This window comes from Labrus mixtus, chromosome 6 (assembly GCF_963584025.1).
Source record: "Labrus mixtus chromosome 6, fLabMix1.1, whole genome shotgun sequence".
In the NCBI taxonomy this organism is placed as follows: Eukaryota; Metazoa; Chordata; class Actinopteri; order Labriformes; family Labridae; genus Labrus; species Labrus mixtus.
This window is the reverse complement of record NC_083617.1, coordinates 4,784,569-4,807,310: the sequence shown is the minus strand read 5'-3', so window position 1 is coordinate 4,807,310 and position 22,742 is coordinate 4,784,569. Positions and strand designations below refer to the sequence as shown.

The window sequence follows — 22,742 nt, the reverse complement described above, 5'->3', positions numbered from 1 at the left end:
ATCAAAACTTAGAATACGGGCTGCTGCGTTGCTGACAGAGAACACTTCAATATAGCATGTTACCTTAATGTCTGATGATGTAGTTAAGTCCTTTTATGACTGAATTCAGTAGATATCTTACATGTTGGACCTTTAAAAGACAGAAACATGGCCAATGTAGTAGTGCTATGCAGACAGAGTAGTCTCCTCTGCTGTGTGTGCTCATAAGAGACATAAAAATAACTTTCATGTCTTGATGAGAATCCAAAAGGACTTGAGAAACATCTCAGTGGACCACTACTGCTCTCTCTCTCCCTTTCTCTCTCTGTAGCAGCGTCAGGTTAAAAATGTGCTTTTTTAAAAGCTTTGGTACTTTTCAATATCATCGATAAGTAAAATAAAGTATTAAACATTTTGACAACCTCAGACTGCATCTGGCTGTCTTTACAGCAAAGTTTAAGTTACAGGATAAAAACAAGGCAAGAGCTGATGTCAAAATGAGATTGTGTATCAGGCTGCTTAGAATGTCACGCAGCTTGATGTATGACTGCTAGCTTGTTAAAAGCTTCCTGTTGTTAGAGTTAGCACACCAGTCTCTACGGGAGTCAGCCATGATTGTCAGAGTCCATCCCTCTTAGACCAAGACAACAGGAAGAGAGACGGACGCATTTCACTTCAGTCATTGTGCTATTTTTTTATCCTCTTTGTTCAGTCATCAGAAAACAAAATAATGGTCTGATTTTGTGAAAAAGTTAGTTGCTTGTATTTTTGCTTTTTCATTCACACATATATTATAATCCATTGTTTTGCTTTGTTTTTATTCATCTTTATTCTTGTGATATTGGTAAAAGTACTGCTCTGGGCAGTAAAGAAAGATTCAGATTAATGCAACTATTATTTGACTTTGATTCATATTTAACAATAAGTAAATAATAATAAAAAAATAAGGATGTCCAGATGACTTCAAGAGTCTCACATGAGATATTTAGAAACAGGCTCATTCAGATATCTAATCTTGTGTTACCTGCAGGAGTAGAGGGGTCACTTCCGTAATTTTCAATGCCCTGACTGTTATTATAAAAGAGGTCAGGACCGACAAAGTGGAACGGTCAAGAGGCCACTCCATGCTAACACTCAAGTATTTAAACATTTCAGTTTTATTCAAATAGTGGTCATTTAAAATATTTAGTTTGGGCTATACTAGAACACTGACACAGTCTTTGTGCAGGGGTTAGGAGGCCTTTACCAGGCTCATTAACACACAAGGGCTCAATGGGAAATTGTGTTCATACAGTTAACAGATTACTCTCTATTCTACGAAGTATCAGATGAGGGGTTTTTTTTACACCTGCACTCCTGACAATTGTCTGTTCTGGAGTCATCTTTTCACAAACGCACTTCACAGCGGGAGACTTTCCCTGTTGGACACGAGGGGACGGAGTGTGGGTAGTTGGATATATTCACATGATCGATGAACAAGCGGTATAACTCACTGTAACCACTCACTCACACTTCCTGAATGTTTCCTGCTGCTTTCTCACCTTGACTTCACTCCCACAATTTCCTCGAGGGCTGGCAGGAAAGATCTACCATTTACGTTCAAACATGAAGCTTATCCTGATAGTTTTGAGGACATTTTCAGGAAACAACGTATTGTTTATTTTCACCCCTTAACATGTCCTCCTCAGACTTAGCTAACGCTGTGTGTTAACATCGTTCAATTTGACGAAGCTTCCTAATCATTAAAATCATACACTGCGGGAGTGATGACCCAGACTTTCTTTAAGTTTTTTGTAAAGACTTCTTGGCTGTAATCCATGGCTTTCAAGGTCACTTTTAAAATATAATCACAGGGGGCATGACACCAAAAACTTGAAAAACAAGGCCACATATTATTCACACAGCTCTTTTAACTTGATTTATACAGTTTTAGTGTGAATCTTTGTTGATACTCTTCATTCAGCATTGCAAGAATAGAAACTATTTCATATGAACACATTAGAGTTCAACGAATGAATAGCAGAAAAAGAAGGTCATCGGCGCTGACAGCCTGAGTTCTGACTTCTTATAAAGGTGTTCTGAGTCTTGCACCTGACCCCTTTTTTAAACCTTTCAAACCCTTTTAAAACCAAGTTTCTATCCGATGCTATGATTTATAACGTGTCCTTGATACTCAAACGGGGAACACTGTGTGATTTTTGCTTGACTTATGATGCTTTCACACTTGCACAAAATGCCTGAGAGAAGTTTTTTTGGGGATGATTTGTATGTGTGAGTGCAGAAGGACGCACCCGTGTTCAGCAATCTTTAATTAATTTAAATTTGATGGCCCAATCAACTTTTATGGAGCCTCTTCACAATCAACAGGACAACCAGAGACCATCGAGTCTGAGCAGATAACTCAAATAAAGATCTAAATCTCACACATGTAGATAACAGTTGCGGTCTACCTTACCTGAAATACCAGATTAACCACAAGCTACTTTATCCAAATCCTAGTCGTCCTTCCTCGAATGATAAATCATTGCTATGTAAAAGGAAAGTATCACAGGAGAATATGACTCCTGAAATGTCCATGATGCCATCTGCCAAATGAAAAGATGAACCACTTTGTTGTAAATGTTGAAAGAAACACTCCCCTCTGTCTGTACAGCATTAAATCAAGGATTTTTTTTACTGACAAAAGATCTTTAGCTGAGTAGAAATGTCTGCAGAGCACTTTAATCAGACATCTTACAAGTTTAATTTTGGCTTCTTATCAAGTTCATCACCTAATAAGAATTAATTAATATCACATGATGTGATCTGCAGCCATTTATCATTCGGAGCAAAAGCAGCTGAAGTGAAATTACTAGCTTAGCTGAATGTTTGATAAATGGCTAACTATCAACTATATTAAGAAACAAAGTTCAGTAAATCTACGTATTGTACCAATCTGTTTGAAACAGCTTCACTTAAGGACACAATGTCATATTCACAGGTCTATGCTGTGAAATGCTCACACTGGAAACCCGCTGTGGTTATAAAGGGCTGCGCTGCACAAATAGCAGGCTTTTATTGACACAGTTCTGAAAAGACAGGATTGGATTTTTCCTAAACACTGAACGTCTAAAATATGCCAAGATTGGCCCCCCTCGCAACAAGTCTAGTGAAGGGGACAGGAACAGATATAGTTATTTTTTGGGGCTTTTTGCCATTATTGGATAGGACGGCTGAAGAGAGACAGAGGGCAGCCGCTGCGACGAGGACAAAAGCCTCTGTACATGGGGTGCGTGGCAAAACAGCTCGGCTACTGGTGCTCCTGCCTAGTGTAAGTTTTTTTTAAGGTCACATATTGTTCCCTTCATGACATCACAAAGGGCATTAACCCCTCCCCCAGGTGGGTGACACTCCCACAGCTAGGTGTTTGTTCTGCCCTCTGAGTCTGCCTTAAACTGGTTGAAAAGGAGGATAATATGTGACCTTTAAGGTATACACTGAACATTTAAAAGAAAGACTGATTTTAAGGTCTGATAATTGCAGACTTTAAATTATTCTATAGCGCATCTTAAATGGCATGACACTGAAAGCCATTAACATAGTTCTTTACTTCAAATTTTGACTGAAGAGGTATTTAGGTGGGCAAGATATCTAAATTATACAAATATAAATGTGTAATATAAGAAAGAAATCAAACAATGATTAAAGAATAGAGAACTCTAAAGTAAATATTAGTGACTTCACTTTGATTCACTCAGAGACCGAAACCTCCCCAGGTCAATCTGAAGGTCTGTGATTAGATAAACAGACATTAATCTTCTGAACTTTAGCTCTGCATCAGCACCTTATGGCTGGCAATTTAAGAGCACAGAAAGGCAGAGCCACAGGAGACAGAGCCATGAGAGTCATAAGTCAATATGCTCGACAAGCTTCTCTTGATGTATGAGCTTTCAGGTCGGCCTGATCCGTCTCATGTCATTACTGCTGCTGGGTACATTCAAACATGGGGCTGAGAGTTCATACATGAAAAGAAATTGTGCAAACATTCATGTTAATTTAAGTAAGAAACTGATTTGCATTATTGGATAAAATATTCAGATTTAAAGGCTGTTTAAAGTGACCATAACTTTAATCTACAATCCAATGCAAACATAGTTAGAATGTGATATTAACCTGCAGAAATTTCTTAAAAGTACAGTCTCTTCTTGGTACACAAAGTGAAGCCCGAACCAAACCGTGATTCAAGACACAATGGTCTTTCTCAAACCACTCCCTACACAGGTCCACTCTGTTTACACACTCATGTGGAGGGTCCGCCATGTTGAGTGCCGTCCAAAACCTCTGAGTGCGGAGTGGGAGTCAGTTGCTAAACCCATAAAACAGAGAGTCTGCATCGATGCTGGCTTACTGATCAGGTGTAACAGTAACACTGTTTATTGTTCTTAAAGGAAGACGCTCCAATCATCAAAGTTACCTGTTATCACTGTGACGGCCCTCTGGACTGTGAGGTTGTCTCTTCTCTTTTGGGTTGCAGTTACATGTAATTAATAAGAGTGGCTGCCCAATCAGCCTGACTGAGAAAAGCAGTAAAGCTGACACCTCAGTCTGCTCAGAGAGCTTTTCTGCATGCACCTTGTTTGGTTACCTTGTCTTTCTTCTCCATCAATTTACTTTTCACACTTCCAAGTTCCTCTATTAACTTGGTTTAAAAATATGACATTATATCTGTGTTTTTTTTCGATACGATGAATCATTCAAATATCAGAAAATGGTATACCCTTTTAAATTATGTGGTATCGAAAAGTAAGGAAGTATTGAAAATTTGACAACCTAAGTGACTTTTCAATATTTTACCGGTAAAACATTTTAAATATTATTTGCTAAAGGTTGGTTCAGTTTATCAGAAAGGCTAAGAGACTGAAACCAAACTTTGTCAAACCAGAAGACATTTGTAATCACAGAAGAAGTCTATGTTTAATTTTGGTTGGAGTGAGAAGTAGAAAGTTCTAAAGCCTTAGAAAGCAGTTAAAGGAAATAACAATCCACTTTGTGCTAATTGCAAGTGCAATGGGCTGCAGTATTTTATACAGTTTACATCCCATAGTTGTTTGGATTTAGGGAAGGTGCCTAGCTCTGCACAAAGAGAAATAATAAATAAGTAAACGTTTCAAGGAAACAGCTCCACTGCCAATGGAAAAACATCAGTCCAAATATTAACACAGGAAAGAATGATGAATACCATCATTTTTTTGGAAATACAGAGTAGGCTGGTACCAAGAAGGGCGCTGCTGCTTGAAGATAGGAGAAAAGAGAGGGAAATTAAAGCAGATGAAAGGATGAAAAGTGAGATAAAAAAAATAGCCTCTGCATTTGTTGTCTGTGAGAATTAAAAAGGGAGTGGCAGCTGCTGTTGTTGCCCAAAGGCCCGATTTCTTTGATTGACTTCATCAAAACAAGGAACATGAAAAACAAAGGCTCGCTGGGAGATTTGATTCCCAGAGGGCATCCACACAGTCAAAAACAACATGGGGTCACTGCAAATGTGAGCATGTTTCCATCCTGATGTGCTAGATAATTATCCGCTCTTTAGAGAAATTGGAGAAAACAAAGTGGGAGAACAGTTGGTGAAATTCCAGCCGAGATAAATGATATGTCCTTAAGGGAAATTAGTTCTACAAGTATCTCGACCAGGTTGTGTATTATTCATTAGGAGCTCCACATTCAATGTTTGAGTAATTTGTCAAATAGGCCTCTTTAAGCTCTACAGACGCTGGATAGATTGGGGTTGCCTGTCACCTCTCCTCTTATTTCCTGGGTTGATACCCTTGAATTTGTAAGAAAAACTGTTTTCCCCCAGCAGGCGCTACTTTGTGTTACTCCCACCCTGACACCACCGCCACCACCCTCAGGGAATATTCACAGTCTACCAAGATAACAGCTAAGAAAAATGGACAGCATTAACAAATACAGCACAGTCCATTTTTTTTTTGATCGGGGTAAGAATGAAAAAAAAGGAATCAAAGCACAGGCGTATATTAATGGACACCGTAGCCGATCTATATAAATAAATAGGGAGCACATAAGTGGTTGATAAGCCGGTGAAAGGTGCACATACATCATGTAAATGTCTCGGGTGAAAGACAGCAGCCTGGGCAATTTTTAAAATCACAAGCCATTGCTAATCCCGAAAGGCCACTCCATCACTATAAATGTCTTTAACAAGACAATGTGACACCATTTGTCCAACAAACCCTGCAGCTCCAAAAACATTTAACAAAAACACAAATTATAAACCAGGACATATTTAGTACTAGTATCATGTTGGTTAAATCGAACATAATAAGGGTAACCTATGTAGTCTTCCTTCATGCCTGAAATCATTGTATAAGTTACCCTGTCTCCAAAATACTTAAGTTTTGCATTAAAAACAAAATGCGATGATGTTCAAAACACTAAAACCCCATATTTATTTAATTGAAAATCGCAGACGACAAGTGTTATCTCAAGACGCTTTACTAAACAGCATTATGTGATAAGACGCAGGAAGGATTTCTCCTTTATATTCCTCGCATTCCTGTTGTCCACACTTCCTCGAGGTGGAGGTATCTCGTCATTCTGTGGGAAAACACTGCTCTGGGATGATGACATTTCTACGTTTCACCATCTGATATATTGTCTTTGTGTTATTCTCAATTAAACACCGGGTCCTGTTGTTTTACAAATCATCACAATCTGATTTTATTTACATTTTACACAACATCCTAACTTTTGTAGGAAACAGGGTTGTCTATGTCTCCATAAGCAAAGGTACTCTGGTAGGGATAGTTCAGTTTTTTTTTTTTTAACCAGAGTGCATGGAGAGATAGTTTTCACAGAGGGAGACAGAGCGGCAGAGGGAGGGAAAACTTCTGTTGATGTTTGGTAAGGTCTCACATCTATTTATTTAAAGCTATCTCTCCTGATGTTGGGATACAGCAGTTCTCTTCTGCAAGTGTCTCTCTGGCTTATTTTGTCGGGGGGTTTCATAATCCTCTTCTGCTTTTTCAGGGTTGCATGAGGAGTGTTGATGTTTATTTTCAGTGCGGCTAGCCAAAGCTGTCTAAGGCCAATATAGCTCAACAGAGCGCGGTGAAATCTATACAGTGACCAGGACGCTTTGTGTTTGAACAGTTTTGAAAAACTCAAGCATGCCACATCTTTGAAATCTATATAAAAGAGACGTTTGAAGTTAGTTTAGCTCGGGAAAAACAGAGCCAAAGGAAAGGAAAGGAAAGTGTCTGATGGCAGGTTGAGGTGGTGAAAAAAATCACAACATAGCGTACATAAAACTGATATTGATTTTTTTGGGGTGAGATAAAGTAGCTATGAATATGTTTTCCTACAAACCCCATCCACAGTGCTACATAACAGCTTATCCATTTGCCTTTTCCAAAAGGGGATTTCTAACCGCCATCTAATAAAGAGAATGAACTGACTTTTGATATAAAACCCCAAATCAATAAATGTGAACTATCCCTTTAAGCTACTGGCCTGGCTACATTTGGACATCATCCGCTTGGAAGGAATGCTTTAATTACCGTGAAGGTAATGCTCCAATGAGCACATGAAACAACATCGAGCACTTGTCTCAGGTCCCAACTCACCGTGTAAGTGATCACAGCCAACATGCCAATCAAGGTCAAGGTGCTGATGGAGAAAGACAGAGCAGGTAGACCATCTGTGGGTGGAAAGACAGGACAGCGGTTAGAGATTCAACCCTATAGCCTCTGAAAGAAAAAAATCACTGGACTCTTTGCCTGTGAGCACTTTGATGCTATTTAAGTCAGCTGTTTGTGTTTCAGCGTCAACAGCGTCAGACAAACATGTCTCCAGCATTCAAACAATTTGGCCGCCGCTGTATGATTCATCTTAATTTCCTTGATTTTCCTAAGGTTCTTCTGAAATTGCCATGTAACCATGGACAATCATCTGCAAAAGGATCTTATGTAATGTAATTTTGTACACTCTAAATCCCCCCTGCTGAGTGGTCCATATAATTCAAAAGGTACAAAAAAGGTATAACACACAGAACCTAAAATACTGTGAAAAACTGAAGCTGGTGGAAAAGCAGGAACTGAATCAGGAAATATATTTGCAGTAGATGTTATCTACTGTTACTCAGTCAGCCAACTTTGGGATGGGAGATTAATTTGCTTCAGTTGGATGTTAACTTGTCTGAGGCTACATTCACGCTCCGGTAATAAGTGACCTAAATTAGATTTTTTTTTGCACTCATATGTGACCATTATTTATCAGACAGTTTGAACAGCACAAGGAGCGGCATGGAATCTGATCTTTTTACATCAGGTTTGGGCCACCTTCAAAAGCAGTCGTAATTCAGATGCAGATTGGATGTTTTTCAATGTGACCTTGATCTGAAAAGTAAGGTCAGAATACATGCAACTTTATCACTTTTCAGTTTTCAGAGTGCGATTCTTCAACAGCACCGTAATGTCTTTATTATGTCTTCATGCATCAATATTTATTCTGAAAGGCAGCGTATTATTTCTTTGGATTCTGCCGGTGTAAAGGAGTTAATTGAAGTATTTTTGACATCAGCACTCCTTCCCGAGAGCCCAGACCGCCATCTGTGGAGAGGCAGAAGCACAAGAGTTTCTCTGAAGACGTTACACAGGTGGGATCACTTTTTCTACCCAGTACGCCTCATAGACATTCACAGTGAAGGCGAGACGTCACAGGGGCGTAAATATGGCGCCTTGAATGGCAGTCTGAGAAGAGCGATTGACGTCACTCTATAGTACGACACTCATCACGGTTGAGAGATGACAATAGACAGCTGCAGTCTAAGGTATCCCTTAACGTCCTGAAATTTTGGAAAAACTCTCTGTCTGTGGGGCGCCGGTAGCCTCGTGGTTAGTGAGCACGCCCCATGTACGGAGGATATAGTCCTTAAAGCGGGTGGCCCAAGTTCAAATCCGAGCTGTGTCTCCTTTCCAGCATGTCATTCCCCACTCTCTCTCTCTCTTCCTTATTTCTGGCTCTATCCACTGTCTGAATCTTATTAAATCTTTGACACTGTTTCTCCTCCTCACTATCATCAGCTCAAAGATTTGTTGACTTTCACGGCACATCAATTTAAGAAGTATTGTGAACGGCTAAACAAAAAAAAATGATCTGAGCAATAAATTCTAATTGACTAGAGGAGCCATTCAATCATCCTAAGAAAATGTGACAGTTTCTAAAAACAAAATACTGAGGGTAAGCTGTAAGCGGCACTCTGCCGATTGAGTAAATACTTTTGTTTAACTTTAATTTGGACCACCATTCAGCCTGCGAAAAGAGAGGTAAGACGTCTTGAGTGCCAACAGAAAAAGCTTTTTCAAGTGTGAGACATAATTTTAATGATGTCAGAGTGATGTTATGAGGGCCTCAGCAGTTTGGGTTTAAAGATTACACATTTTAACTAGCGAACCTGCATCAAAACACTGGGAATCCTTTTTGTAAAAAGTGTGAATGTATCAAGTAAGAAGAGTATGCAAAGATGCTTTTAAGGCAGTTGTGCAATAGATATAGCCAGCGTTTTAGGAGCATTCAGTTGGTGTTTTCACACATTCACAAATCCCCTGAAAATGTCCCTGAATTTTAGGGTTGAGATTCATGTGTGAAAGCAAACAGCTGAATATTTCAACCGACTCCAGTCTGGATGAAAATTCACCAGGAGCAGGCGGTGGTGCTGATGTTTATATCATGCGACCAGTGACCTACCAATGCACCAAATGAAGCTGCATCGTACTCTTTACTGATTATAAGTTTGTTCTTCACTACTCCTTTAGTTGATACTGTGAATACTTCCAATCATACTGAACATAGCGTTTAATTAAAGGAACAAACTTTCATCAAAGCATTTGACTCTGTTGCTTCTTTCACCATTTCCTCATCGTCCTTTTTTATGTCCTGCCTCATGAGACCCCCTCCCTCCTTTCTACCAGGGAAAGTCTCCCCCTGTGAGGTGCATATAGTATATGAACGGGAAAATGTCAGGGGCAGCCTGTCCTGAAATATTCTAGACATTTTCAGGAGGGCTTGTCTGAAAAAGGCGAGTGTTTCTTGTTATCCTCTGTTTATCTTTTGGTTGTTCTTTTGTGAGTATCCTTGGAGTTTCACTTTAAATATCGCATACCTCTGTACATGGCTAGCCACTACAAAGTAAGTTGATATGTTCTGACTCTTTCAATGTCTTGATTGTAATTCTGAAGGCCAAGGAATTGTTAGAGAAACACGTCACCTCAAACAGAATAACAAAAGTCAAACTGAGAGAAAGTTTATAATTGATAGTTTTGACCGCATACTCCTGATTCAAAGAGCATAGCTGATCTTGAACTACAGGGCTGTGTCTCTGTGCTTATTTTATTAAAGTGAAAAATCAGGGAATTCATTTCCATGACGACACTTCAGAAGAAAGTTAACACAAGGACAAAACGCATTATGTTGGCTTCCAGATACTCTTCTTTTAATATCTGCATTTAATTAATGCATGGTAGCAAAGTCTTCCTCTGGCGTCACATCTGGTCACCATTTTTTTTTTTGGTCCTTTTTGTCATTTAATACATTGATCACGATCAGTTGTTTAACAGCTGGATCCTTCACTATATGCGAGTTGAGTTGATGGGTGTCACCTTTGATTGAGGCAGAAAAGGGACCACCCATCAGGCAAGGGCACCAGTAGGTGTCACACCAGCTGTCAGAGCTGGAGTTAGAAGACAGGGATTGATGAAGAGACTGATTGCCTCCCTCCCCTGTCAAGATCCCACCTGCTATAGGGTTCTAGGTAAGACGCTACACAGTCGCCCCTTTGTAAGTATCCCACATCCTCCCAGCAGCCGCTTCACGGTGCCCGGCCCACCTGTCGTCATCAGCATAGGTGGCTCTCTGTTTGCCTTTCTCCTTGACAGTGGCATTTGATGGGGGATATTAAGTCAGCATTCAGTGCATGAATAATTTGCCCTGTTTAGAACATTTATCACTTTCTTTTAGAGGCATTTCACAAGCAGCAGGACAAAGAGGTGGAAAATGGAGATCAATTATATGCTCGCTCCCTATTGTATTATATGCAAAAGAGAAAACTTTGAAGTCTGACAGCTGGGCTGAACATTAACATTTGAATGCATGTTTCTTATTCCCCGAGTGTTTCAATGCGATTTTGCCGCCTTTGTTTAGCAGAGAGCTAGGTAAAATATACAATAGCTGCATGTTCTGCATGGAGAACATTCTGTTCATGAACTCACACAATGCAGAGGGTAGATGTTTGCTGCCACTCTTCTCGGTTTCTGGACGAGATTTTCCGGGGATTTAGCAGAGGGAATAATAGTCTTTTATCGCTGGTGCTTACACATCTGTACAGCTTGGATTTCCAGAAGCAAGGGAATGGGCTTGCTCTTATCTCAGGCTGCATATACCAGGTTTATGAGCATGCATGAAACTTGTACGGAGAGGTGTTTCTCAAGAGTGCCTTTAGCCTAAAAAACTGACTTCTGTGGAGGGAAAGAATCATCGAAACTGTATGGGTGGATGTATGGGATATGGGATACTTCTGGTACTGCTAAGCAACACATTAGCCTTAACCTAACAGCAGAGTTGGGATGGTTTATTGTGCACATCTTGGTTGGGTTTTTTTCCTGGAATTGGTCGGGGAAAGAAAGGAAAACCCATATGATTTGGGGAATGGGCTGGCAGAGTGGTTTGAAAATATTTTGGATATGTTGTAACTTTAATCCAACAGTAAAGGGACAACATGTTAATACAGATGAAGTATGATCGTATTGGGCGAAATGCAGAACATTAAAGAAGTAAGAAGGGAATCCCAGGGTAACTCGCTGTACGATACATGGGCCAAGATAACGATAATATCACAATACAGTAATTCTACAATAATTGATATATTGCAAGACAATTGTTTTGTGACACATCAGTATATATCGGAATAACTGAAGAATACAAAATACTCCTAAAAAGGTAAAGTGAAGCATTTCTGTTCACATTATCCTCCTCAGCTATTCATTTATATCTTTAATTTAAAGCTAATAAACTATCATTTTTAAAAGTCTGAGGGAATCGAATGACTGACATTTCATAGCTGCTCTTAAAGGCAGATCAGAGTGACAAAGCCTTTCATGTCACATTAAAAACAATACTGAATATGTATTCAAATACTGTAAGTGGTATCTTATGTATGAGTTAGTCTCATTAAATGATTTCAATATTTCAACCTTCATCCTCTTAAGAGTGTTTAACTTTAAGTTTTCAACCACAACAAAACTCCAGACAGTTTAAAGCATTGTCTTGTCTGCAAACTACAAATAAAAGGCAGGTTTGTTTCTCTACATACTCAGTAGAAATGCACAAAGAGAAAGTCCAACAAAGAGGAAATAAACTTAGAAATGTAATTAGGTACCGCAAGAAACAAAGAAAACCTGCAGGTCTTGACGTCCAAAAGCAAAACAATGGAGGCCGTGATTTGTGCTCGAAACTTAAAAAGAAAGCTGTTTGTTCTGATCTGCTGTTTACAGCACAAGTGCTTCCTACTTTCAGCTACTCAAAGTTAAATTATAGCAGCATTACAATGCGCTTAAAAGCACAGACTGATTTGCACAAGCCCAGATAATTTCCTGTCTCCTTGTAATTATATCCTATGGACGCTACACATCTCATAAAGCTGATTGCCAAATTATCAGTTTTCAAACACACAGAAACACTCAAGTAGTTTTTCTATCGTATGCTAAGAGGAGTGACGAGGGTAAAATGCAAAGTTAAAATTTTGGCTTTTGTTAAGATTTCCTCATACCCTCTGATTTGTGCACACGTTTCAGATTTGGTTTAAATGTTCTTTTTTTAGTGATAAGTTAGGAGTTAGGAAGGAAAGGTTAAGAGTTAGAAATCTTTCCCGAGTTCGCTTCCTTGTTAAAGTTGGACTCCCACACACACACACTCTCGTTGAGGCATGGCCAAAATTACAAGATTGCAATGTGTGGTCCTGAATACCAACTGTAATAGCTACTGCTCTGGGGTTCATTCAGGCATTATTTGAATATTGGAGCATATGTAATGTTGGAGCCATTAAGGATGTAGTGGCTTTAATGAACAGCCATTGCAAAGCAGTCAGGGGTTATGTGGCGAAAGTGCCTTTCCTTTACACAATTAACCTCCCATCTGGAGAGGGAAGAGACAGGGAATTACAAAAGGGATGATCTTCACATTTCCTCCTCAGCAGCCGAGCAATTTCCCCCCCTGTGCCGGGGAAGGAAGGTTAGGGAGAGCATGTAGGGGTCCAATATCGTGAAGAGAGGCAGATGGTTTAACTTCCTCCTTGATCCCCAGATGGCAAAAGGCCAGAAGACTGTTAAGAGTCCTTATTTGGCAAAGCGTCTGCACAAGCTTCAGAATAAGCACTGAACAATACTCTGCTCAACAAGTGAAGATGCTTATTTAAACGGTTAAATCTTACTTTTTATTGCTCATCGATATTCAGTATATAAAGCCTTTTTTCTGAAATATCGATACATGCATTTATGGTAACATATAATGGAAATGTAAGGATGATTCAACAACATTAATGGCCAGTAATATCTCGGCAAATCATGTTCATGTCTCAGAACTCTCTATGACATCAATACAGAGATCTGGATCTATGAGAGGCCACAAGACTGCCTCGCCTAGCTCCAGGCCAATCAAATCAAGGCAGATGTTAAGTTTAATAAAGGCAAAATTAAAGGATTACTGGGTCAGCTCTGTGATGAAAATGTAATGTTCACAATGTCTGGGAACATTTCTGAGAAATTTGTCATCCTGCATCAATTTAGAGAGTAATTATTATTACTGGGGTGAGACTGAATATCAACAAAAATAAGAAAAATGGAGCCTATCATTTATGAGATTAATTTGAAGCTTTAGAGGACGTGGATTCATGGTTAGGGAGAAGAGATAATGATGATGATGAGGATCCCATCTTTATTGATCTGGGACAAAAAGCGTCGTCTTGACCCGTGCGATAAATAATCTAATCTCTGCTGTCAGATAACAATATATATATATTTTTTTTAAATTACAGCGCTCAAAGGACTCAACACATTTCTCTCATTTGTCAATTCAACTCATCGCGTCACTACGTCAGGACTCCTCGCTACCGGTAATTGGTTAAAGAAGATCTTGACAGCCGGATGAAAGATGAATAAGTCAGCAGATGTTTAATTTTGGGTGCCGGTGGTCTAGTGGTTTGTTCGTACACCCCATCTACAGTTCTTGCACCCCCTCTTCAGTCCTAAAGCAGGCAACCGGGGTTTGAATCCGACTTGTGGATCCTTTGCCGCATGTCATTCCCCACTCTCTCTCTCTGATCTCTGATTCTATCCACTGTCCTATCTCAGTAATAAAGGCATAAAAATCCCAATAATATATTTATATATAAAAAAAAGAAGACAGCGGGATAACGTCAGACAGAGGTGAAAAAAAGTTGTTGAGTAAGCTGAAACTTTACTGCAGTAAATAAAAACATTTATACCGCACTTTGCATTTTGTGTTCTTTAGTTAATCAGATATCTCGATGTATCATCAAAGACTCTCTTGAAATATATAAATTATCGCAGAATTGGTTTGTTGATACTTTCGTTATTGTGGGCTGTGACCTGCGCTTCTCAGCCCTACTTCTTGAAAAAGTTAAAGTAACAATAAGTGGTAGCATGAGTTTCCCTGAGATTCCCCCCCACTGGTGATCCGTATAATATAAAAAAAAGCACCACTCAATCAAAATGTTTATTTCCAATTAAAGTTAATTAAAAATACTGAAATGTTATATCTCAGCCTGTTGGTGTGAATCTAAAACAGAAGTAAACCACTTGTTATTCAGAAGTTGGTTTTGAAGCTTAACGGCTTATGGTCCAATTAAAATAATTTCCCCAGAGATTTGAAGCGTTTGATTATTAATAATAAGTTTAACAATACCTGGTTTTACACCTGGACTAAAAGAAAATGTAGCCTCCTCAACACATGGATTTATAAAAGTATGTTTTTCTAGGTTTTTATTTTGGTGTTTGATTGCTATGTGGTGTCTCTAATTTGGTTTCTGCATCTTATTCATGATGGTTTTCTTCTTGTTTTTATCATCAATGTAAAGCACATTGAGCTCACCTGTAATGACATGTGCTTTATAAATAAATGTTCTATTCTATTATCATTCAAACCAGAACATTTGTATCTTTGTTGAAGCAGTCGTCGTCTCATGTTGAGCTACCTTGAAACTACTTGTACGTGTGTTTTTCCTTGATATGTTCCCTGCTATTTCTTTTCTTTGGATTGATGTATTTACACTGGATCATCCATATGTGGCAAATAAGCTGCACAACAGAAAGAAGAGAATAAAAGAAGCAGGAAAATGTACAAGATGAAGAATTGAGGAGCTTTTAGGAAAAAAGTGAAGTCGGCTAATAAATGGGTAGGGTGGGGAAAGAAAAAAATAACTACACTCATGGTGATGGGAACAACAAGAAGGAGACCCAAGTTGAAAAGAATAGGGAAAATTTTCCACAAATGCTACTTACGACTACTGCCAAGCTCCTCAAAAAGGTACTGCACTTTCTCCCATTGAGTGGAGTTCTGACCGGGAGGCGCCTCGAGTGGAACGAAGGCTCTGAAAAGCAATCACACAATGAGGTTGTTAAGAGTACAGTGAAATGCATTTGGAAACTTCATACTGGTATATTTCCCATTAAAAAAAGGAGGGAAAAAAAGTTCCTGTGTGTATTTTTTAACCATCCCTCCTCAGAGAAACATGTTAAAAAGCTTTGAGTTGTAACTGTTACTGAAAGATGGCAACAGAGCCACACATGTACAAACACAAACACAGACTGTGGCTCGCTGTGTTCTGTCTGAAAACACTCACAGTGCGGCCAAATAAAAAATCTTTTACAAAGTCTGCTTTCCAAAAGCTTCTGGACAGCACACAGAAGTTTGTTTTTTCGTCTAACATCTATATCGCTCTTCACAGACCTTTTATGTCCTGCACGGCGTAATGCTCAGACAGAAATGGCAAAAGAAGCTTTTACAGCATGTTCTCGACTCCGGCATCCAGACGTCTAAGCTCCGTGGTGAATGTCTGTTTCCTTACTTATCTGCAGTGCTGTGAAATTGAACCTCTGCCTCTGTCCTTCTCTAAACTGTTGGTGTTTCTTTTTCTCGTTGCAGAAATCTCTGATCTTAATGTGCCACTTTTTGGGCTCGATCTTTCTTTCAAAGACTATTTATGCAAACTGAACTTAATTAGATCAAAGTAATGCATGAGATTATAACCTCACTTTTAATAAAAGAACACAGATCTTATAAATCCTATAAAATGGACTTTATGGAGCTGTTTTTATGGACCTTTTGCTTACCCACCTTGGATATTACTGCACCCTTGAAAAAGTGGATTAATTGTTATTCTTAACACAACGGGCATTCATCTAAGCTCTGGGACCACTCCAATCCTTTTTAATTTATTGTCGATAGGAACAAAACAACAACAAAACCACAAGCTGACTTGTATTTGTGCTTGAATTTTATAGCTTTCCACATTTAGCCGTATTAACCATGACTGCCACGACCTTCTGAACAACATCCAGACTTCTTAACAAAACTTTTTGGATGTCTTTTCCCCAGTAAAGGTTTACAAGGCTGTAGATACTTGATTCTGATTGGCCAATTACACACAGCATCAAACTGCTTTCCTTTCACAGCGGACCGTTGTTAAGAAGATCGAACCTTTACTATGAAGGGCAATCAGTTGCCAGGGAAGCAGACTCTGGAGGACTAACTGTAAAACTGTACGCTATGACACAGAAATATAGACATAAACAAAAGTAAGGCCACTCAATCATCACTTCTGATCCTCACTACATGTGTGGTGGTGACTGTGTCTGCAGACTCTGTCCCCCGCCTTGATTTTCATGTCTTGTTTTGGTTGACTCGGGACGTTTCTGGGCGGGAAGCTGGTGTGTTTCCCCGAGCCAATGACAGCGCACAGGTGAGTTTAGGAGTGTAGGATACAATTCAGGGATTGGACGCGATTCAAACCCGAGAATATGACGGACGTGGACATAGCAAAGAAGAGAACATTGAGACGAACTGAGGTGAAAAGCCACCTGGAAAAAAAATCATTCCAAAACGAGGGTGAACCTTCGGTTGGCTTTCACCCGGGGACACAGAGTTAGCCATCTTTCTGTTGTACAGGATGATGCCGACGATTAGTTTGTGCTAACGTGCAGTAGGTTGCAATGTTGTTACACGCAGTAAATGTACACGGTCGCTAATCCTGATGTGGGCGTGCACGTCTGGTCAATTACCCCGATTACTTTTAGCCATTCTAACCAGAGACAGAGGAATATAATATTGAAGGTTTTACATCATAACATTCTAGGTAGCCTAAATAAAAAATAAGTAAATACCTCTCGTTGAACAGGGACTTGATGATGTGAGAAAAATTGTAAGAATATATGTTGTCAACAGAACTAAAAGAGCTCGTCTGAAGACTAAGAATATATCTTTCTGTCAGCTAAAGTGTGGAAAGGGTCAACATTAATGATGCTCAGTTTCGGTGCAGACTTTGATTCCATTAATCATGAAATGCTTCTGCACTGATCATTAATCCTTCTTGACAGACGGCACAGAATAAGGCCAGAATATTTCTCAGGATCTAGCATCTACAAACTTCACATAAAATATGAAGCTCTATGAATCTGCAGGGATTGTTTTTTTTTTAAGTTGAAAAACTGGTAGTCCAAAAAAAAAAAAAAGAAAGTTTGAAAACCCTCACCCTGGGAGGTGAAAGAGATTAGATCAGCATATCAGAGACTTCCCTTTGCCTCATACACAAAAAATACTTCTGAATTTCAGGTCTCAATAGGCCTCATCCTCCCTGCTAGCATGTAGGTATCTACAGGGGTCCATACTCACATTTAATCTTTTTAATATGCTCCCCCCCTTCGGTCATGTTGTGTGTCCTGAAGAAAACACCTCATCAAAGCCACCTCGACCCTGACCAAACTATTCATAAATGAGTCTGCAGTGAGAATTTAATATTTGGGGCGGCTGTGTCTCAGTTGGTAGAGTTGTCGGAAGGTGGAGGGTTCGATCCCCAGCTCCTGCAGCAACATGTCCGATGTTGCATAGTTGCTGCCAATGATTTTTCTGTGCGCCTGCTTTTCTTTTCCTTGATCAGAGCTGGAGACAATTCAATCCAGCCAAGATTAGAGTAACGTTTGATAACCTTTGTGTTTTAGTTGACAATTAGTGTCACTGTCACAGAATAGAAGTCAATTTGTACCCCCCCCCCCCAAAAAAAAGACAGAAATGCAATTTTTCTGAAGGCAAACCTTGGATGTGAGGTTTAAGTTATTTGCAATGATAAAACAATCTTGCTGAAGCACACTGTAGCGGTGAAGAATCGGGGGATCATTTAAGGAGGAAAACACAGCGCTGGGTAAGCAGACAAGAAAAAAGAAAGCCATCAAGAAAAGACATCCTGAGTGAACGGTCACCAAACAAAGTCATTATGTCTCCTGGAATCAGAGAAAGAGTCCAGGATAAAAGCTATCATGTTGTTGTAGATCAAAGGACTGAAGCAACAATTGCCAGAACAAAGCGACAATAGTTCCACTTCATGGGGTAAAAAGAGGGGCTAAATTGCTTCCATCTATAAAAAAAAAAAAAAGGTCCAAACTACCAAACTTTAAACACTAACAAAGTACAGCCATGTGTCTTTTATTTTCTCAAACTAGGCCTTCATTCAATGCACCATTTAATGGTTGAGGGAGCACATTGCATCGTATAGGTTGAACTTGAGGCATGTTGCTGTCACGGCTGCAAAGGAAATCTAATACGTGGTTCAGGTGCTTCTGAACACATTGAGTGTGAAAACTAGCAGATAAATGGGACATGGTGGAGAATGTGCATCAGTGTCGTTTATAGATACAACACAAAATGTCACATAAAGACTCACACATGTGCGTCGTACTTTGAGAAAATTGCAAAGAGAGTTTTTTTTTTTTTTGGTTTGAGGGTTTATCATGGCCAGACAAATGGCGCTACAGCTGTTCCAGGGATTCTCCTCTCATTAGCCGAAAACAATGACAAATCCACTTCCTCCAGCTCTCCTGCAGTGAAGCAGAAGAACCCATCCATGTCCCCAACTTACCCAATTAAAAGGAGCACCACGCAGACAATGGCAAATCCAATTGTGTACTTCAGAGCGTTCTTCACTTGCTGTAATAAAGAAGAAGAAAAAATGTAAATGGTCAATCGTGGGCAAAGGAAGGAAATATTTGTGAGGGAAGGAAAAGGGGTTATACTCCATTTAGCTCCAGACTATAGTGAGTGAGAGCTATATAGAGAAGGCGTAGATGCAGTTTGACCTGGCGGAGATAACGTGTCACTCCCAGTGCCATTCAAGGTGCTTTTAAAGTAACAATACAAAAGACCTCCCCGTCTGTGAGAGGAAAGTGCCTGTGTCAGCTCAAACCTGACACACAGAAAGGATAAAAGGCGCCAAGAGATAGCTGCTGTTTGGTACATCACTCACTGAAAAGACTTCTCAAGATAGCGATTTGAAAAAGAAAATTCAATTTAAGCTGTTGCCTCTGATTTAAAGTACGGTATTATTGGACAATTCCGACTTTTTTTTGCTGCCACAAAATGTTACAAATAATTTAACATCTTTTTTTTAATTAAGATTGTGCAGACCATTTAGATTCCTTACCTCATAGTATTCAATCAAACATTATGAATATGTTTTGTTTTTATTGTGCCAAATCCATACAAAAGCTGCACCATGACACTTATTACAGGTCAGGTTAAGCAGGTGTAGATCACACTCTTTGTTTGAGTTGCCACGGTAACAGAACTTCAACTACTGGACAGAGGATACTGGTAAAAATCTAACTATATCAATAACTGCTTGATACCACAGCAACAAACAACAAGTCCGAGACATCCAGTATTTGGTAATTTCATGTTTTTAATTACCAAAGAATGTGTGAAAGGTTGGCATGGTCAGTGGTGATGCTACAGTCTATTGGGGTCCAAAATTAATTGGGGGGGCCCTCCAACCAGCATTTATCACCACCAGTGTTCCAACGCTTACTCCTCTTCCTTTTTGTTACTCTTTCTGTGGTCTTTGGTTTTCAAAACGCCAATGCATGCTATGCTTAGCAGGGCAACAAGAGTGAGTGCTGTCAGATGGGGCCCCCTTAGGGAGGTTCCAACTGTCCCTGGAAAATTTGCGCATTTTGAGACACTGCTGTAAAGTTCGTCAGCCCTCGAGGCCCCCCCTACTAGAATACCTTGCCTGTTGACAATCATCCCCTCTGGGCATGGTGTTTGCCCAATTTATGCACTGAAGCAGCTTCAGGTTAAAAATGTATCTGAAGATTAGTTTTTTGTTTTTTAAAGCTTTGGTACTTGTCAGTACTATCAATCATTAAAGTAACTCAGATTTTATAGTTTTATGAGACATGTTACTCGAATGTAATTGAGGTATTGAATATTTTGACAAGCTTTCTCTTTGCATTAAAAATTACAGAGACCTCACCCAACTCAATGCACCTGGAAGAAAAGCTAAGCAGCAGCCATCCGCTGTAACCGGCTGAGCAAGAAACCTTTTAAAATGTTCAGAAACATACTTTGAAAAGCCGTGTTCATGTCATCTTTTATGTTTCATGATTGCTACTAAATGTCAAAGTGACCTCTCTAGTCAGCAGAAATGTGTATTAAGTCATCTCTGTGCTCACGATGTGCTAGTTTAACTTGTTTTTTTGCAAGTGTTTTATCCTGGGAACACGCGATGGCAGAATATAAAAACACAAACATCTTTGCACAACATGACGGGGTGAAGAATCTCCAGTATATCGCTCACAACTGATTTTCAAATGTGGGGCTAGAACAGTTCCTTTGAGAAAGACGGTTGCAATGAAATTGACAAATGCCAAAAATACCACAGAAAGTAAAAACTGGTACTTAATGAGTGTACACAACGAGGGAATTTATTAAGTAGTTACCGTGACTGTTTAGATTTCACTTAGAATACATAATTTAATATGCAAAAATTTAGTTAAAATCTGCCTTTTTTTTTCTTCAATGCAAGGGCAAAACACTTCAACTTAAATTATTTGCAACATAATCTAACTATTCCTCTGATGCTCTGAACTGATATGTGTAGGGCCGGAGCACTACATTCACCGTGTTATGTTCTAATTGAGTGAAATGCACACTGCACACAAGTTGATGGTTTTTCTGTGATATTTATGGTCTTGGCCTTGTCTTGGTCTCAGAGCCATCTGGTCTCGGGGATGTCTTGGTCTCGGTTAGTGTGGTCTTGACTACAATACTAACATCGACCGATAGTGTCGGCCTGCCGATTAATCGGTCGTGCTCTAATATGTAGATATCTACAGTTAATCTAAACTAAATTTAGATTGATTTTTGTGTATTCAGGAGTCATGTAGAATCAAAAGATACTTCTGAGAAAATATTTGGTGAAAAAATGTAAGAAAAGAGAGTTTCACTTTCATTGTTTGTCATGTGTGCAAACAAATGTCTTCATGTACCCTGAAGCTTGGAGGTTCAACTGAAATGACTTCAAACGTTTTTGCCTTTGAACGTACTGCTCAGCTGCACCCGACTCATTTGGAGTAAATCTGAATTACTAAACAGGTTGTAGTGTCGAGCGTAGAAGAGAAAAGGTTCATACTTACGGAGCATTTGTTTCCATTGTCGTCGTCCCTTTCTTCATAGTAGAAATAAACAAAGGGGATCCATAGGAAGACGCAGAACAGTATGAAGGAGTAAAGGGCTGCATGGATACAAAAGAAGAAGTGAAATGTAAGAATTAGTCAGATATCGTTTTGTAATGGACACTTTCAAAAATGAATGTTTATGATCGATTCTACAATTCACTGAGTAGACGCTTTTATCCAAAGCGACGTACATCAGAGAGTAAGAACAACACAACAAGGATCTAGAAAAGAGGAAACAATGTCAGTAAGTGCAAACTAACAGCTTTCAATCTGATCGAACACACAGGTGCTGACAGGAAGTGCACAGAGGCAAAGCACAACATCGACAGCTGTTCTTCAGAGCTCTAAATCAGAAAACAAAACCATCCTAAATATCGTCATTATCAAACAAATCACCATCAGCATAATCGTCGTCATCAAGTAGGAACACTTCCCAGGAAACAGTCTGAAAGCTTTTTTATCATGCAAATACAAACTGAGTCATCCTGACAAAGCACTGTGTTTACAAAGTCACTACTTTAATACCTGATTCAGATTTACTTTTTGTGTGGCAAAAAGGCAAAAAAATGTAGAAAGAAAATGTTGTTCTCCTCATGAAGGTCATCTTACTGCACAATGTACCAGTCATGGACAGATTTAATTACCCCTTTGAGTAACATGAGTCCTCCTGGGGCGCCAGTAGCCTAGTGGTTATGTTATGTGCCCTATGTACAGACCACGTTGCAGCGGCTGTGGGTCTGAATCCGACTTTGGGCCTTTGCTGTATGCCATCCCCCACTCTCTCCTCCCCATATTTTCTTTCTCACTTTCGCTGTCCTATCTAATAAAAGGAAAAAAGTGGCCCCAAAAATATCGTAGTAACATCAGTCCTTTTTTTTTTACAGCAGTTTTGAAAAGCCAAATATGTCGCTGAATAGTTTGCGTACTATTAAAGCCGCCGTTGTCATCCCTTCAGTGTTGCAAGATGAG

At 39.4% G+C, this 22,742-nt stretch overlaps 1 protein-coding gene across 2 annotated transcripts in view; it reads right to left on the bottom strand.

The window, feature by feature from the left end:
• The window catches only part of lmbrd1 (LMBR1 domain containing 1), a 73,144-nt gene that overhangs the window by 33,501 nt on the left and 16,901 nt on the right, over positions 1 to 22,742 (bottom strand). For both annotated transcript variants that reach the window (XM_061039585.1, XM_061039586.1), the window contains exons 4-7: positions 21,732 to 21,829; positions 19,178 to 19,245; positions 15,549 to 15,637; positions 7,602 to 7,675 (exon numbers count right to left, since the gene is read on the bottom strand). In XM_061039585.1, the coding sequence (XP_060895568.1) occupies positions 7,602 to 7,675; positions 15,549 to 15,637; positions 19,178 to 19,245; positions 21,732 to 21,829 (329 nt within the window). The remainder of the gene's footprint in view (positions 1 to 7,601; positions 7,676 to 15,548; positions 15,638 to 19,177; positions 19,246 to 21,731; positions 21,830 to 22,742) is intronic.